General features: G+C 42.2%; 1 protein-coding gene across 1 annotated transcript in view; it reads left to right on the plus strand.

Annotated features, from left to right (window-relative positions):
* Positions 1–1874: 1874 nt before the first annotated feature.
* The window catches only part of SLC13A5 (solute carrier family 13 member 5), a 28383-nt gene continuing 11383 nt past the window's right edge, over positions 1875–18874 (plus strand). The window contains exons 1-9 of the mRNA XM_007420898.4: positions 1875–2360; positions 5160–5288; positions 5922–6058; positions 6380–6594; positions 12658–12820; positions 13169–13291; positions 14698–14910; positions 15577–15698; positions 16482–16600. Of these exons, the coding sequence (XP_007420960.2) occupies positions 2247–2360; positions 5160–5288; positions 5922–6058; positions 6380–6594; positions 12658–12820; positions 13169–13291; positions 14698–14910; positions 15577–15698; positions 16482–16600 (1335 nt within the window). The 5' untranslated portion in view covers positions 1875–2246. The remainder of the gene's footprint in view (positions 2361–5159; positions 5289–5921; positions 6059–6379; positions 6595–12657; positions 12821–13168; positions 13292–14697; positions 14911–15576; positions 15699–16481; positions 16601–18874) is intronic.

An 18874-nucleotide genomic window follows, 5' to 3' on the forward strand; every position in this document is an offset into this window, starting at 1 on the left:
CAAGATTTCCCCTTTCCCATCCCACCCGCAAAAGCCGCAGGAAACGGTGCAGAGATCCTAACCCTTCCCCCATGCCTTCAGTAACACTGATGGTCCAGAGAGGGCCACCATCACTAGGCTGCAAACATCTGGACAGCTAGATGGCAGTAAAGCCATTGTGTTTCCTCTAGCCCTTTGTTGCCACGTTTAGTGGTTATCCAAATATTTACAGACATGGTAGCCAAATCATGGGCCCCATCAGTAGTCATAGCAGAACATCTGCACAGAAGGAAGGAGGAACTGAATGAGGGATGAGTATGAGGGAGCATGCCAACATATAGGTTTTCTACAGCCTAGATGAGAAGTTTTCCTTGGGACCCAGAGAGGTCTCTTTCCACTCTGAACACCACCTTTGAATTAGACCTGGAAATGGCCCCTGACAAAAAGATTGGCAGTGTGATGTACTGGTTAAAGTTCTATACTGGGACTATGGAGGGTTGAGTTCAAGTCCACCCATAGCCATTCAGGACAATGGTAATTTTGAGCCAGTCATGTTTTTTCAGCCCAAGCTACTTCGCAAGGTGGTTGTTGCAGGAAAAATGGCAAGAAACTGCTTAGACGTGTCACTTTGAGCTCCCGGAAGAAAGATGGAGAAAAATATGACACATAAATCAACACCAGGTAGTAATCCTTGTTTTGGACTAATTGAAGACAGTGATATATAAGAAACTGCAATGCTCAGTTCCCAATGAAAGCAACTCCCATTGAAACCAACGTAGGTTCAAAGAAAAGCTCATTTATTGAGAAGTGGTGTAGTTCTAGAGCATTGCTGAAACTAAAAGCCCGCGTGCGCCAAACTTGATTTTATCCTCTTTCCCATTTCACCTCCCCCTTCTATCTCATAGTTCTTCTTGCGCATGTCGCCAGGTCATCTCCTGGTCTCACGCTGGTACGGCCTTGGGCATTCCTGAGAAACAGGTAACAGTACATCTGCGGCTAATGGCTCACCTACTAACTCTTCCCCCCCCCCCCCATTTTTCTTGTATTGGCAGAAACGAAGCAAGCAAACTAGCAGGATGGTTAATCGATTGTGAGGCTTCTGACAACCCCTCTTATTGCTTTGCAGCAATAGAAAAACTATCAGAACTGTAAGAACTGAACTCTGTATATGCACTTTGCTAGTGGAACAGCTATGTTTGGTACTTAAAAAAAAAGAAAAAAAGAATGTGTAATGAGTCAGCTCCAACCCTCCAAGGTATCCTGGATTCTGGAGGCTCTCACCTGGTACAGAGTCAGAACGTGAATATTTTATGGGCTCCAGAGACGGAAACCTAGGCGCGCGGCTTCATTGGAGAGACAGCGGTGCTGCAAATTGTGGATTACTGGGCACAGATCTAACAGATCTAACCCTCCCCATTCATCATTTCCTTCCATTTTTTTTTATTTTTGAAAAAACTTTAGTTTGGTCTTACTCCAGTCATACATCCAGGGCAGAAAAAGGGGGAGAAAGAGCACCAGGAGGGGGGATCTGCAGTGGGCAGGAACAGGGGAGAGAAACCTAACAGAGAAGGGAAAAAACAGGGAGCTGGAAGGAGCGTGCCTGAAGCTGACCCCCACAGAAGAGCTGTGCATCACCCGCACCAGTTCAAAATGTAAGTGGGGGGCAGATACACACCCCACCTGCTTGCTGAGGCTTTGGGGGGAATACAGATATTGAGAGGCACGAGCGACTGTTGGCCCCTTTGGGAACATTCAGTGGGGGGGGGGTACTCTTGGGCACTCATCCAGCCGACGCTTGCCCCGTAGCGGCGGCTGGTGATGCCACGTGCCCCCGCCCCGGACTAGCGGGTATCCCTTGCTTGACCTCCTTCAGCTGTTCGACAGCCTTCGAGCACCGTTGGAAGCGGCGACAGGCGGCCTGGCTGGGGAAATTCCATGTTTGCAGGACGGGCGAGGAACACGTGGAACCTTCCAGCCGTCGTCCTGGAAAGATTCGGGCAAGGCGGCAAGGCGGCAAGATACGCAGCCGCGGGTGTCCGCTTCGAAAGGGAGCCTTTCGGACGCTCCGAGAGGGACCAGCCCACAGGCCCCCGACGCAGAGAAGGGTCCTCGGCAGAGACACCCCGCCGAGTTGGGAAGCGCAGCCTCCCGAGAGAGGCAGCGGGGGCCGGGCAGAGGGAGGGGCCGGGGCTGGCGCCCAAGAGGAGCACCGTTTAAAAGGCCCGGTCGGCCCGCCCCGTCTAAGCTGCTCCCCGCTTCTCCCGGCTATGGCTCCGTCGCTGCCGCCGTTCCTGCGCTTGCTGCTGCGCTGCAGGGCCTTCCTCATGCTCTTCGGCACCCCGCTCGCTCTGCTGCCGCTGCCGCTGCTGATCCCCACCCAGGTAGGTCCGCGGCGCGCCCGGCTCCTTGTCGGAGGGAACACCGGCTCTGGCGGCGCTGGTGCCCCGTCCCGGAGCGCGCGCTGCGCCCTCGACGATCCCCAGGCCGTCGAGGATCTCTCGGGATGGTTCTTGGCCCTGCGCCCGCTCGGACGACCCAGAGCTGGGCGCTAGTAGCCCGAGCGGATGCCGTCGGCGCGCGAGAGGAGCGCTCTGACCTGAACCAAACGGCGGTTCGCTTCTTGGCGGACGCGGGTGACAGCCCTGGAGGGAGCGACCCGCTCTCCGTTTACGGAAGAAACGGAGAAAGAGAACGAACGTGTAACCGTTTGGCCAACGGTTTGCTGGAAAAACAGCGCGGGCACCTTCTCCCCGTAGGGAGAAGGAAGCCCGTGTGAAGGTGTGAGGGCAGCGGGGGTGGAGGAAACTCCCCATTGGACAGAGTGGCCTCTTAAAGCTGTGGTAGCTACATAGAGCCTCTATCGACAGATGCAGTCTACCTTAAAACGAGTTCTGTAGCGAAAAAGGGGAGATATTTTTCCACCCCATAGCGTGCTGTTGGCTTTGTGGAAAATAGGGCAAGCCACATTTTTTGTTACGAATAGCAGTCATAAGAAACACTGGGGTAGGGAAATAGAGACCTTACGAGGAGGACTAGTTTGGAGAAACGGAATAGAAGCATTTCTCTCTTTTCTTATAACATTAGAACTGAGATGAGGGGAAGATTAAAACATTAAATTCATAGATAGTAACCAAATTAAATCTTTGTGGTCAGAGGCAGGCTACCTCTAAATCAGTGTTTCTTAACCTTGGCAACTTTAAGATGTGTAGACTTCAGCTCCCAGAATTCCCCAGCCAGCCACTTGAAGTCCACACATTTTGGAGCTGCTAAGGTTGAAAAACATTGCCCCGTCCCATCAAATGAGGAAATCGTCCCTTGTAGAGGGAATCTGCTTTTCCTCACTCCAGTTACAGCCATTCATTTTTTATAAGACAAGTCTCTTATAAACGTGTCTACGTGTCTCTTCCTTAGTTTTTCTCTACACTGGCTTGTTAATTTCTAAGCCTGACTTGTATCCTTGACCTTTTAATCAATTATTTGCTCTAAGTAAGTTAGGAGACAGTTTTTTCTAAAGGTGAGTGGATGCAAGGGTTGGAGATGCACAGAGATCTTCTTCTGGATCTGCACATACGTCTTAGTGTATTCCTCCCCAGTACATGCAGAGGAGGCTATAACTGAATAATCTTCCAGGTAGTGAAATATGAGTAAGATCAGGAAACATTTTACAATGGAGTGTTGAGGATCATTTGAGATTTTTCATTTGATACTGTACAATGATTGTAATATGCAGAACATACAGACCTGAAATCTGGTTAACTGTTGCACCACTGTTGGATCTACATCTGTCCAAGAGAATCTGTAAAACATGGATAATCAAGCTGGTGCCTTCCAAATATTTGTGGAAGCCCACATCCTTTTGCCATTGGCCATGTTGGCTGGGGAATTTTAAAGTCAAAGTACCTGGGAATTTTAAAGTCAAAATACCTAGAGGGCACAAGGTTGCCTGTCTGTGCTGCAGAAGTGTTCTAAATAATATCTGTTTCAGAAAAATTATGGAGGTCTGTTTGGACATGCACGCACACACACAACCAACCCCCCCCCCAACAAGACAAAGATTACACAGTAATTTCTAGAGAAGCAAAAGAGGTATTAGTCTGTACCAACAAAAATAACAAAATATTTTATGTTACCTTAAAGGCAAATTATATTCTTAGTCTTTAAACTGTTTTAAGGCTCTTTGTGGCTATTACCCAGTAAATCTTCCCTCCCATCAGGCATGTCATGGTTAATATAAAATTCTAGTGGATTGGTGAAAATCACTTGTTTAGTCCAGAGAGAAATTTGCAAGTCTGGTAGGGCATGAATCCACTTGCTGCCCTTGAGTAAGGCTTTATACATAGTCATTTTGGGCACAGGCAAATTGACAAGTATGAGGTATTTGCACCAAATAGCCTCAAAACACCATTTATAGCCACTTAATTAGTCTTCCCACAAGAAAATTGACTTGACAAATTCCAGACTACTTCACTCTCTCATCAGCAGTTTCATCTGGCATGTGCATGCAACATTGTCTGAGTTGTGGGCACTTTAATTGTGGTTTAGCATCTTCATTCTGACAGGTATAGGCTGGTGAAGGAGGGGGGAATCACCCGTCTCCACACACCAAGAGTGGTTGACATAACTTCTAGAGCAGTGCTGGCTGGGGAATTCTGGGGATTCTGGGAGTTGAAGTCCACATGTCTTAAGTTGCCAAGGTTGAGAAACACTGTTCTAGAGGAATGATCAGTTCTGCTCCTGATAGATGGAGAACTCAGGGCTGCTTATGGCTCCTGAAAAGTGAAGGACTGGTTTATTTGCTTCTAGTACCTCTTAAGGACACTAACCCCTTAGACTAGGATAGATCATTTAGTGTCCCCAAAGTCACATATTCTCCCCCGTCCCTTTGTTTAGGGCAGGAATGCCCAACATCTTTTAGCTTGAAGGAAACACCAGGCTTTGGGCAACATGTCATGAGCTGCTCTCCAGAAATTAGCAAAGGCTGAAAAATGAGTTGGGGTAGCATCTGGGACCAGAAATGGTATACTGATAAACTGTATGCTATGGGCTATACTTTTTGCATCCTGAGATTATGTCCTGGACAAAGGAAACCCTCATGTCTTAGCTTGTGATCCAGAGTTTAAAGTGCTACAGGTATTTGTGTCTGCCTCTGTGTGTCTGAATGTGTGCTTCCTTGTCCACAGGAGGCCAGATGTGGCTATGTGATCATTCTCATGGCTGTGTACTGGTGCACAGAGGTGATTCCTTTGGCTATTACATCTCTCTTGCCAGTTGTTTTATTCCCATTGTTTGGCATCCTGGAATCCAAAAAGGTACGGAGCAAAGGCAATGATGGTAAAAACTTTTTTTTTCATGAGTTTTACCTTTTTTTAAAAAAAATCTTTCAGGTGAAATCAAGAATTGAAGTTAGATAAGCAAAATCCTATAATCCTCACCCAGTGGAAAGAAGTTAAGAAGCTTAGAAATATTGACAGCATTCACACAAGACACTAAATCCTAAATATGGGTTAACAGAACACAGTTGCTATGTTCAGTTGTTTGTTACGTTCCAGTAATATGTTATTCTCAAATCAGTGAACCATCGTGACTGAACAAGATGTACTGATTCCCACAATATGTTAGGATGAGGGCTGGGTTCCAACTGTATACTAAACCCAAGAATATTCAGCCTCATTTTAAACTAGCCTAGTTTGTGCAAACCCAGGTGTCCCGTTCAGTTAGAAGTGAATAGGAAAAAAAGAGCAGAGGTGATAAGAAGGGGGTCTGTGGATTGGATATTGTAGCATAAATTCCTATAGCAATGTCTCCCAGTTCTGCATCAAAGCTTCTTTCCTTCTAACTCCAGAGGCCAGCTGTAACCTTACTGGTAAGGGAAATGCATTCTGCATGTGCCCAAATGTTCATTAGCAGTGAGAATCTACTTTGCCATCCTCTGTCCCAATCAGGTGTGCATGCAGTACCTAAAGGACACAAATATGCTCTTTGTTGGGGGCCTGATTGTGGCTGTGGCTGTAGAGCATTGGAACTTGCACAAGCGGATTGCGCTCAGAGTGTTGCTAATCGTTGGTGTGAAACCTGCACTGTAAGTAGTAACTCTTCTCTCCCTTTTCCCAAAGTTAGGCCAGGTTGGATTAAATGTGTTGAGGAGATTAATGCAAAAATGGCACATGCATGTCTGGAGATTTTCCCAGCATGCTGGCTGGGGAATTCTGGGGGTTGAAGTCCACACATTTTGAAGTGGCCAAGGTTGAGAAACACTGCAATAGATCATTGAGCTAACAGTCTCTCCAGATCTGGGCAGCAAAAATGCAGATCACCACCAGATGGCAGCAAAGAGATCTAGATATAGATGTGGCGTCTCTAGCTTATGAGATACTCTTTTCCCCACTGTGTCCCCTTCCAGCCTGATGATGGGATTTATGGGGGTTACGGCCTTCCTGTCCATGTGGATCAGCAACACAGCAACCACTGCCATGATGGTCCCCATCGTCCAGGCTGTTCTGGACCAGATGAACAATACAGAGGAAGACCTGGAGGTCATGGAATCAACTGCTGGACACATCAACAACGCTATTGAACTGGAAGGGAAAGTGTCCACCGGTGTCTCCACAGTGCAAGGTGAGTGGGTTCCCTCCCCAGCAGATAGAAGAAAACATTTCTGAAATTCATTTGGGATTTACATCCTTGGCAACTTATGAGGAAAATCTGGACTATTGATTTTAGCTACAAAAATGCTATATACTTCATGAACTAAACAGGGGAGAGTGCAATGACACGGATATGACATAGGTGAAAGTAAATGAGAATCTTGCATTCTTTAAAGATAAACAAATTTATCAGTTGGCTGATAGACGTAGGGCCAGAGGCCACTAAGGGCAAAAATGTGTTATGTGATATTTGTATTTCCTGTTCTTTGGGGCCCCTTGTTATCTTTACTTGGTTACATATTTAATTGCTTTAATATATGGGATATTTAAGCGCATATTTAATTAAGCACATATTTAATTGCTTTAATATATGGGAATAAGGAAATACAGAAATACAAAAAGAAAAGAAAAACAAAAGCAAACTGAAATGGAGGAAAAAGAACAAGAACAAAGATATCATATATTATAAGAAATAGTTTTTAAATACAGCATTGAATCTTGTCACATATAGTAGTATTGATCAATGTTTTCATTAAAAGGCCAGTTCACAGAGAGCAAATACAAATCATTAAATCAAAGGATATACAATTTTTCCATTGTAACAGAACTTTTTTTTCCTATGCCCTACTCTTGATAAAAACCATAATTCTTCATTTATTGATCTATTACAATATTTCAACATATAGTTCAAAATGACATCCACATCTTTAAAACATATTGCTCTTCCCAAGTCCATATTAACAAACTTATGGATAAATCGGGTAGTGGTTGGACAAGCCCATATCATATATGTTAGTCCCCTTTATCATGTTATACTTTTAACATAATGTTGACAACCAACCCTTTTTAAACATTCTTCAAGGTTTTAAACATTCTCCAATAAACGTGAAAAAAACTTGTGTTGAATGAGTCTCATCATAAGATCATAAGAAACCTGCTTAATATTCTTTCAGACTCTTTGCATTGATTTTTTCAATTTGGTCTATTCTAACTCTTTATTTCAGAGTTCTTGCAAATAACTAATACTGCCCTAAATGTATTCTTTAATTATCCATTGAAGAAAACCCCGTAGGTTTGGAATCATCCAAAACACTTTTCAATATTGATAATTAGGAACTTTTGATTTCATTAATACATCTGGACTGGGGCTGATAGTTGTTTTTAACTTGATTGTTTGAATTCCATAAAGAAACAGAGGTTAAAATATGTGCTCATTGATAAAACTGAAAATCAGATAAGTTAAACTGCTCATCTTTATATAGCAGCCATACTTTGGACAGAGAATTTAAAAGTTTGTCCTTTTCACAAAAACTTCCTTAATAACTTATAGATCTTTTAAAAATATAAGGTATTATATATTATATTATATTTACCCCCCCCACGTCATCTTGAATGTCTTTAGTATTTATGTATAGGGTTTGGTTTATAGGGGATTTTAAGGGATTCTGTTTTTAATTATTTATGGGTTATTTTAATTGTTATAGGCTTTTGGTTTTTTAATTGTGAGCCCGCCCAGAGTCACCCATTTGGAGAGATGGGCGGCATACAAATGTAATAATAAATAATAAAATAGATAAATAAATATTATCATAGGAATCCCTCTCAGTACCTATATCCATCTTGAATAATACTCATTTTTACAATATTTATCTTTCCCCATATACTCACTTGGATGTTTAAACACAGACTTGATCAAACATTATCAATTTCATCTGATAAACAATTTGAAATATTTACATCTACAAATAAAAATATTTTAATCTCTTATTTAAAAGAATTCATACAGGTAAAACTCACATTTTTACAAGTATCCCTGGATGCATTAGAATCAATAGGAAGTATATGAGACATATTTAATTAAGCACATATTTAATTGCTTTAATATATGGGAATAAGGAAATACAATTAATTGAGTAGCCTGAGAATTAACTGACTTTTTTACTATATCAATACATTTTGGCAAAACCATTCATATTTATCAGTAAGAAATAATCTATCAGCGAATAGTAACTGTGTATTCAGTTGCTTTTAAGACAGGCATAATAGTTCCAATATCAAATTAAATATATGAGGAAATAAAAAAACCTTTATCAGTTCCATGAATCATATTGATAGATGAGACAATAATTTCGCTTGTATCAACTCTGGCTGAAGAATTACACAATTACATTTTCATCCAATTAATTTGATTAAGATTTGTTTCAATAAATTTCAGCTTCACCATATCCAAGGCCCTTTTCCATTGCCGATAAAATTCTACTGTCGATTCTAATTTTTCTGAAAGTGTATAATTAATAGTCAACTAATACTCAAATATCATCCAAGGCTTGTTGTCCTTTCATAAAACCAGATTGATGGGTAGATAAACAACGGTAATCTCATTTGTAATCTACATGCCAAAATCAAAATTTTAGCATCAGCATTTAACTAAGCAATCAGATATTCATGTGCATAATCAGTAGACTCTTTACCAGCCTTCAAAATTAGTTATTGATCCTCATTAAAATAAATTGAAAACAAGTTTTCTGAAAAAGGATTGTTACAAACCACCAACAATATAGGAACAAAATTCAGTACCTGTCTTCTACAATTCAATAAAATAAGCATTAACTCCAGGATGCTTTTCTTGTCATAGATTTAATAGTATCTATTATTTCCTGAAGAAGCAAAGATGTCTAAAAAATAGCACGATCATGTGTGACCTCTGGAAGAACAGTGTTATTCAAGAAGCAATTAATTTCTGACCTGGTTAACTTTGATTCAATATTAAAAAGCTGAGTGTTAAAAAAAAAAATTAAAAAAAACCTTGCTGATTTGTTAGAGTCGTTATGTAATTTACCCTTCACATCCTTAACAATGTAAATTATGTTACTTTGAAGTTGCTGTTTAATCAACAAGCCACTAATTTTATTGGGGCACTCCCAATATCATTGCTTTATGCAATTCAGTACAATTTTGGTTTCAAGTGCAGAAAAAGAATTAAATTCCAATTTGGCAAATATAAAAGCTTTGTATACTTCTGCTGTAGGTTGTCTTGCATATATAGTCAAAGTTTCTTTAACCATCACGCAGATCTTCTTGTTCAGATTTTTTAATTCTTCTTTGTCCAGGGGCATGTGCAGTAATAGAGGTAGTACATATAAATATGATCTTGAGTACGGTGTAATGGTTAAAGGGTGGAACCAGCACAGGGAAGATCCAGAATCTCCCAGCAAAGAATCATCTTGTTATGAAGGATTTAAAACTTGTCATATATCTAACAAATTAAGCTTCAGTGTAGAAGCTAGTAGCCTTTTCAATGTATAAGGATGAAATTTTTAATTGGAGTAGTATTATAGTCTAACAAAGGATGGAAAACTTGATGAAAATATCCAGCCATAACTATCTGATCCATAGCTAAAGTAGGAAGATGTTTAAAACAGTTATGTAAAGCCTCTGGATGATGTTTAGTAGGGCCATCAACATTAATGAATGCAATACAATTATTAGACCATCTCGTTAATGAAACCAAGCCTTATGACTGTGACTGATGCCCTCATCACCCCATGGTTAAGAAGTTTTACATGGGGCTGACCTTGAAAACCTTGGAAAATTTGTATGCTGCCCAGAGTCATCCTCTGGGGGAGAAGGGCAGCATACAAATTTAATAAATAAATAAATTTTTAAAAAAACCTCAGAAGTTGCAGTCGGTTCAAAATGCAGCGTCTGACTACCAATGGGAGGAGTGACGTTGCACCAATGCTGCATTGGCTACAGTAGGTTTCCAAGCCAAATTGAAGCTGCTGGTTTTAACTTACAAAGCCCTACAAGTACACTGTCAGTACTTTCAAGATTGTCTTTCCCAAGCAGAATTAGCCTGTCCTTTGTCATCATCCCAACAAGGGTAGCAGAGGGTCCCCGCCCCACCTGAAGTGAAAGGAATAGGGGCCTGGAAATGTATATGTACACACACACATGCAGACACATATACTTAAAGGACTGCTGCTAATTCATCTCGGCTCATCCTAGCCCAATAAATTAACTGCAGTCTCCTGATCAAAACAATGTTGAAATGAAATAAAGATATTCAAGATTAGACTCATATCCAGTGTTTCTCAACCTTGGCAACATTAAGATGGGTGAACTTCAACAGATTATCCTGGAAAAACAGATTATCCTGGAAAAAGGGGGAAAAAATGTTTAATTCCTCTGGGTCTTGCTGCTAGGAGAGTTCCATTAAACAACTTGTTCAGGTGAGCCATCTTTGGAGGCAGATAGCCTGGAAAAAGCGTGGTTTTATTAGCGTTTCATGCCAAAGATCCTTCTTACTGAGATAAGTGCAGGGTATAGTCTCACATTGTGGATCTGAAAAATCTAAGCACAGCAAATGATATGAGCAGTGTTTCTCAACCTTGGTAGCTTTAAGATGGGTGGACTTCAACTCCCAGAATTCCCTGGCCAGCATGCTGGCCAGGGAATTCTGGGAGTTGAAGTCCACCCATCTTAATGTTGCCAAGGTTGAGAAACACTGGATATGAGTCTAATCTTGAATATCTTTATTTCATTTCAACATTGTTTCAACATCTACGAGCAGTTGTTTCCCAGAATTTTTGAACAGAGGAATTCCTTTTTCATTTGATTCAATAACGAAGGCTCTAAACTCTGTCATGTTCTTATCCAGAGTCTTTAGCTCATGTCCCAATTACTATTTCAGTTCATCCACTGAAATCCTGCCTTGCATAAATTCAGTTATTCTAAAAGACTTTAACTCATGAACGGTACCTCTGAACATAAAGAGCAACTCCAGGTTAGTTACATTTATCTGTTGCTCATTTCACTTGTGGAATGAATTGAATCAGGTCTTTTTAGAGACCTGATGTCAGCCCTTTGAGGTAGAAGAAATACTGGAACTCTGCTTTATTAATATAGGCTGTAGTAACAGAATCTTGAAAGCCTGACAGTGTTTCTCCTTCCCACCCTCTTATATCAAAGAGAATCAAGACAGAGCAGTCTTGAGCTTCTTTCTCATACTTTCCTGTTTTCCCGTGTATTACTAATGGTTGCTGCATATTTTCTCCAAGCCCTTCTCTGCACCCCTCAATACTTCAACTCTGAGAAACGTTTTCTTTCCCTCTGAGGTTGAAGAGGGGGTGGTGGTGGATCAATTTTTCTATCTTTTTGCCTTTGGACCCATAATTTATCACCACAGAGCAATAACTTTAATGGAGAGAAATCAAAGGTGTTTTCTGCTTACTAATGAGACAATAAAGCAGTCAACGATAAGGAGATTATCACCTAATCACTGGAGAGGTCCCAAGATATACTCCACCATTTCAGCCAGGAGAGGGAATGACTCTTGTGCTTCTCACAAATTGGCCTCAAATATTACATACCGCACAAGCTTCTTTGGTTAGATTCATATACCATGCTAAGCCTGGTTCTGTTAACTCTGCTTGGTTGAAGAAGCTGCAATTGACTGAATTCACACATCTTATCAAAAGATTTGGCAATACAAACATTCAATAAATAAATAAACCAAAGTCTGAAAATTACAGCAGCTGGGTTTATACATCTACCAATACACCACATTATGGCTTACTGTATTGCAATGTGTAAATGGCGTCTCCGTGGATTAACATACAAAGTGGTTTAGAATTTTTGTGACAAAACCCATGAATCTAATTAAGATCTGAAGCATTATGTCTGAAATTTTTCTGTTCCTCGGGCCAGAACGCTCAGCATTTTTGCCTGGGAACAGTTCTCATGGACGAAATGTAAAGCGAGCTGTTTGCTATCAGAAGATGTAATAATGGCTATTAGTTTAGATGGCTAAACACCCACCCACATATAAACCACAGAATGCACCTCCATATAGCAGATGCTTAGGAGAGATCATAGGAGGAAACCATCTCTCCTGCTTCTGAGCTTTGGGAGCAGGTGCTGAGGCAGAATCAAAAATGGTTCCTCTGCTGTCAACTTTCAGCCCCACCCTCTCTTCTCATCACGAGGGCGATTTGTCGTAGGCCAAGCCGTGCTTATTTTTCTCCATCTGTAGGCAATGGATACCTTCCTGATGATTCCCAAGAGCGAGACAGGGTAGCAAAGAAGCATGTCAACAAGGGAATGACCCTGTGTGTGTGTTATGCAGCAAGCATTGGCGGGACAGCCACCCTTACAGGGACAGGCCCTAACTTGGTCCTGAAAGGTCAGATGAATCAGTAAGTGCCCTACTGAGACGTGATTTTTAAAACCAGAGTGGGAAGTGGTTTTCCTCATCTGAGGACTCATTCCTTCCTCCTGGGATCCCACCTGAGACTTTGTTTCTTGCAATTGGCAACCGTCAGTGAGAAATCCATTTTCCCAAAGTCTCATGAAAGCATCCACCCAAATCTTGCCCATCGGATCCCCTTCTGTGAAAGAGGACACAACCTCCTTTATTGCTAGGACCCCAAATTGGGTGGGCTTCCCAGAACTGACTGCCGCCTCTCACCCATCCACCTTCAGTGTGCCATGGGCCACTAGATTAGGAGCACAATCACATCTCTTTTCTCCTGTTTTGCAAACAGACTGTTTCCAAAAAATGATGACATCTTGAATTTTGCTTCCTGGTTTGGATTTGCCTTCCCCAATATGTTATTGATGCTGATGCTGGCCTGGTTTTGGCTTCAGTTTTCCTTCATGGGATTTAAGTAAGTCTTTGGGTGGACAAATGAATAATGTGTTGACAAATTAAGCAATTCAGCTTTGGGGGGAAATTTTAGGGCCAGATTATCTGGAGGCTTGGCCTCCAGAGGGATCTCTTCATGGGTCATTTTTCCCAACTGCCCTTTCCTCTGAACAAAGGACAGCATGTGTGTGAGTGTGGAGGAAACCTTTCCTCACTAGCTGTACACAGGATGAGCTCAGCTACCTTTGCACAACATACATAAATCAGCTGAAGATCTAGCAGCCACGTTCACACAACATACTATGGTTGGCTAGTTTTAATGTGACCCTTTTTTCTAGCTTAGTGTGTGGTGTAAATCTAAAAATCAGTTAATTAGATTAAGCATGTTGTATGAATGCAGCCCAAGATCTGTGAATTAAAAGGAATCCCAGTTGGCTTATGCCAAGCCATCTCCTTTGCTTCTAGGCTGGGTTTTGGCCTCTGTTGAGGCCTCCCAAATTCCAGTGGTAGTTCCCACCACGTATAGCTACTTTCCCAGACCATCTTATTTCCTCTCCATACATTCACTTTTCATTCCCTCTCCACATTTTCCTGTCTGCTCCCTAATTCTGTGGATTCCTTGCACTTTTCTGGCTGTCTCTTTTCCGTCTCTTCCTTCGCTTTCCGTGTTCTGAATGAATCACCTGGTATGATCACATGACCTGACACACCTACCTCTGCTGGCTTGTCATTTCTTGTCCACATTTGCCCCTTTTTATCACTGTTGCTCAGTTCCCTTGCTTTGTTTATTTTATTCCATAGTACCAACCGCAATCAATAGAACTCTGAGGTGCACCACAAAGTAATTTAAAAAATGGCCATATTAAATACATAAACTAAGATAAACCAATGTAAAAAGAACAATAAGCCATAAATCACCATGGGTTCTCCAGAACAGTTTGGTTTTTAATAGCTTCTGGAAGGTTAGGAATGAAGGGGTAAATTTGAGGTCTAGAGGGAGGCAGTTTCACAATGTAGGAGCAGCTACTAAAAAAAAAAGACACATGTTGTGTACATCTCAACCTCCTTTACATTGCAGTAGTGGAGAACCACAAGCAGCTTCTCCTGGGATGTAGGAATCAGTGGGTCAATTTTGGTTGGAGGAGATGGTCCTATTGGTACCTTGGAGCCAAAAGTTGCATTTTGAATTGCATCTGGAAGCCAACAGGGAGCCGGTGTAAAGCCTACAGCACCAGTATAGCATGCTTGTGGCAACTCTTGGGCCATTGCATTCTGGACCAACTGAAGGTTTTGAGTTATCTTCAAAGGCAGCCCCATGTAAAGTGCATAGATTAGTGCCAGAGAATGGTGACAACTGACCTTCTGCCCTCTATCCCACTTGGCAAGAAAAGCCTGGCCAGCTACTTGACCATTCACTTCTGCCTTCAGCTTTCGGAAAACCTGGGGTTGTGGAAGCCAAAAGACTGAGAAGGAGAAGGCTACTCTCAACATGCTGAAGGAGGAGCACCGAAAGTTGGGGCCCATCTCCTTTGCTGAAATCAATGTCCTCATGATTTTCACACTGCTGATTCTCCTCTGGTTCACCCGAGATCCAGGCTTCATCCCAGGCTGGGCAACTTTTCTGTTCAATAAAAACAAAGAGTAAGTGGACGTTGCAATTGCCTTGCAAAGACTGAGTCTACACTGAGAGAGCTTTGGGTGTCTTTCCAGATTGCACTAAGCTTGTGATTGGAAGTGAACCAGCAGAACACTGCTGCTTTTGCTTATGTTGAAGACATAAATGTAAATTAGCAGCATGTAGTCCAGACGGAGGGAAAGCAGAGAATTGTAAGCAGGATTGTTACAACTGAGGCTTTATAGTACAGTGGTTAGCATGTGGCATTTTGTCATCATGGACTGAGTTCAAATCCCTGCTTAGCTGTGAAACTTAGTGAACAGCTTTGGGCAAACCCTGCCTCTCTTTGCAGGATGTTTATGAGATAATCCAACGGACTTCATCCTGACATATTTGGAGGGAGGTCAGGAGATACCATCAGACTTGTCACAATACTGACCCGAGTCAGTCATACAATTGATCTGCACGTTGTTTATATTTCAAAGAAGTTGAAACACAGTAATTAGGTTAATTGAGGCAAAGCTGAGGGAGATCTTGTTGATTTGCTAAATCACTACCATTATACAAGCGCTTCAGGAAGGCTGAAGTGGACTGATCCTTTCCCACTTGTTGGCTTGTTGCTTCCGGGGCTGAAAAAAGAGATAGGCACCAGTTCTCAGTTCTCCTTTGTCATTTTCTAAAACTCATTCCAGGTATGTGACAGATGCCACTGTGGCCATTTTTGTGGCGCTACTGCTCTTCATTGTTCCTGCCACGAGGCCCAGATGTGGTTTCTGCAGCCAGAACAGCTGTGATCTGGAAGAAGCTGAGGAAGGTAAAGGATGAAAACTCACTACCTTCTTCCCCAGTCCTGGGAAGTTTCAGGGACCTTATTTTCTGCCTTTGAACTACAGAAGAGTGGTATCTTCTTAAGAGGCATGGCAGGAAGGAGGTTGTTCTTCAAGGGATGGAATCAGAAGGCTTTTGAGATCTAGGATAAATGCTGCTGTAGTGTGCTCCATGTTGCCACATTATACAGAATAAACCTCTTCAGCTGGGCCATGCAGGGGCTTAGCAAGGTTGCAGGTGCTTCAAAAATTACTCAGAAGTGCTTCAGAACTTACATGGCAGGCTGAAAAAAAAATCAGGCTGCTTTAATGCATAGTAGAGAGGTGTTGTGCTTGCTTGAGGTCCAAAGCATTTCTTCCAAAGCATTTTTGAAATATGCATATTCCCTAGTGGCCAAAGTATAATATGAATAGTGTAAAAACCCAATCAGTATGAGTGGAGGTAGGTTAGAGAAGATTAGTTTTAGTTCAAACAGCTGAGAAATCATAAAAAATAGCTCTTCCCTGTTTAACCGAGGCATCTATAATTGTGTGTTACTGGTGGGGACCATCTGACTATATTAGCTGTGTCCTGCAGACATAATCAATGGGTACCATTCTCCAGACTGGTTCAACAGCGTAGTTTAGACAAAACATGTATTCCTCACAATGGTATTAAGCCTTTCATCTCCTTTCTTGGAAAGAAAGCATAGGTACTGAGTAATGTAGTATTTCCTCCTCCAGCCCTAGATTGTATCCAACACATCTGGCTTCTCCTGATTTTTCTACAGGTATGGAGGAATCATTTTTGCCAGCTCCACTGCTGGATTGGAACACCGTCCAGAGGAAGTTGCCTTGGAGTATTGTGTTGCTCCTTGGAGGTGGCTTTGCTTTGGCCAGTGGAAGTGATGTAAGTCCCTGGCACCCATTTCCTGTAATGCTTAGACTCTGATGCAGGAGGAATACTGTCTGGTAGCATTCATCATACAGTAGGAAACCCAGTCCAGTTTACAATGGCTGCATCTTATGCACATGGATCAATGCAAAATGGCAGAATCACTGGCTGCATTACAGCAACATGTTAAGCTTGCTTAGTGTTAACCTTAGTTAGCTTTTTGTGATTTAATATATTTTGCAAATCCAGTCCAATGTATGATGGAAATCCAGCACCATGGTAACCAGCTTCATTTTTTTATGTGAACCCAGCTATTCTCTGACCTCTTTTCCTATCCTACTGTGCTGTGCATAACACAGTGACTAAATTAACATGTTTTCTGTATTTGCACAGAGTCCCACTTTCTGTATTTACACAATAATTGAACCATAAAGTAACCAAACAGCCAGGTTTGTAAATCAAGTTAAACCACACAAACAAGCTAAATTTAAAACTAACCATGCTTAGTATGTGGTGTGAGTGCAGCTGCCAAATTTTAACTGAACCAGTTAAGTGTGTTCAGTTACAAATTTGGCAGCTGCACTCACACCACATACTAACCATGTTTAGTTTTAACTTTAACTTGTTTGTGTGGGTTTAGTGTAATGGATGGACCCAGCCACTATGGTTTATAGATCATGGTGTAAGTGTGATATATGAACTCAGCCATTGTAGCTTGTTCAAACTATGGTTAAAATAAAGCACTGGTTGTGCTGTGTGAACCCAATCCTGAGAATTTTTTCAACTGACTTCTTAATTAGACTCACCAAGTTATTCTGTTTGGGTAGCAACTGCTGTGAGGACCAGGTTTTCCTTGACAAGGGAGCTTCCCATGGACTGCACAGTGCAGAGCAGTGTTTCTCAACCTTGGCACCTTTAAGATGGGTGGACTTCAATTCCCAGAATGGCTGGTTGGGGAATTCTGGAAACTGAAGTCCACCCATCTTAAAGGTGCCAAGGTTGAGAAACACTGGTGCAGAGGATTAGTTTGTTATCAGGAGTTTCCTCTGGTATATTTGTAGGGTTTTCAGTGAAGAGGCACCAATATGCCTCCAATGATTGCTAGATCTATATGAAGATACATACGGCTTGTGCTCTTCAAGTGTTCTGGGAGTCTTTTTACGACCTGGCTCTGTTCCCAGGCCTGAGATTAGGGTGTTTGTGGAGCCCTTGGTGGATTTTCTGGGATGTTATTTAGGTAGTTTTGTCCAGGAAGTTATGTTTCTTTAAACTGCGTATTTTTAAAATATTGTAAGCCAACCAGAGTCTTTTTGAAATTGGGTGGCCTTGGAATTCAATAAGTAAACAAACAAACAAAATATAATTTCCCTTCCTATTCATTAAGCCCCAGTCCAACTTTGTGGGTGATATTAGAGCTTTTAAATACAGCTGCAGGAAAGCAAAAGCCCAGGACCTTTCCTCTTAGAACATAAGTTTCTTAAGCATTTGTGTAAACTTGTCCCACATTTTCTGGAGAACCCTTGATTAGAAAACAACTGGTGATGGCTGGAGCTGGGGCCAGCACACCGTCCTCTCAGTTAGCACATTCTGCTTAGCTTTTCCAGAAAACATGGTTTCCGTTCCATCCGTGGCTGCTAACAACGAACCCTTCACTGCTATCTGTACGCAGTTCTGTGGGGTTCAGTGGGAGAGCTCCTCGCCCTGCTGCTCGGCACCAAACCAGAGTGCTTCTGCCTGACTGGCAGGCGGCTGCCGTTTGCATTCTGATGGCATCAGGAGAAGGAGGACATGACCTAAATTTAGCCCTTGGGAAGTAGCATCTAATAGTTAGGCTGCAACCTTGTTGGTTATTCAGCATGGTTTATCTGGCAACATTTTAAATTGCAGGCTTAATACAAAAATACCAGCCATTCAGTTTGGGCACTCAGTGGCTGTGTGGAACAGGCTGCCCTTGTTCTCTTGAAAGAGCTTTGGCTGGAGAAAGAAACACCGGATCCAGACAAAGAGGATCCTGTGCTTCCCGGCCAAGCACTTCCCTTCTTTGAGAGAGGCTTTTGGCATCCGTGCTTTGCAGAGTATATGGCCACCCAGTAGATGTCGGTGCTCATATTCTGATGTCCTTCCCTTCGTAGCTGAAGAGCTCTGGCTGACTAGAAGCAGGCACTCTTTCCTCTGCAGCTGGCAGATGTGTGTTGCCGGTTACTCTCACAGCTTTAAGGGCACGGTGTAGCAGGAAGTTCTCCTGTGCACACCTCATAGATGTGAAAAGAATTGCGTGAGGGTTTTATG

The sequence above is a fragment of the Python bivittatus genome, unplaced genomic scaffold (genome assembly GCF_059951505.1).
Source record: "Python bivittatus isolate LINGU-HERP-01145 unplaced genomic scaffold, Pbiv_v1 ctg000690_np1212, whole genome shotgun sequence".
NCBI lineage: Eukaryota > Metazoa > Chordata > Lepidosauria > Squamata > Pythonidae > Python > Python bivittatus.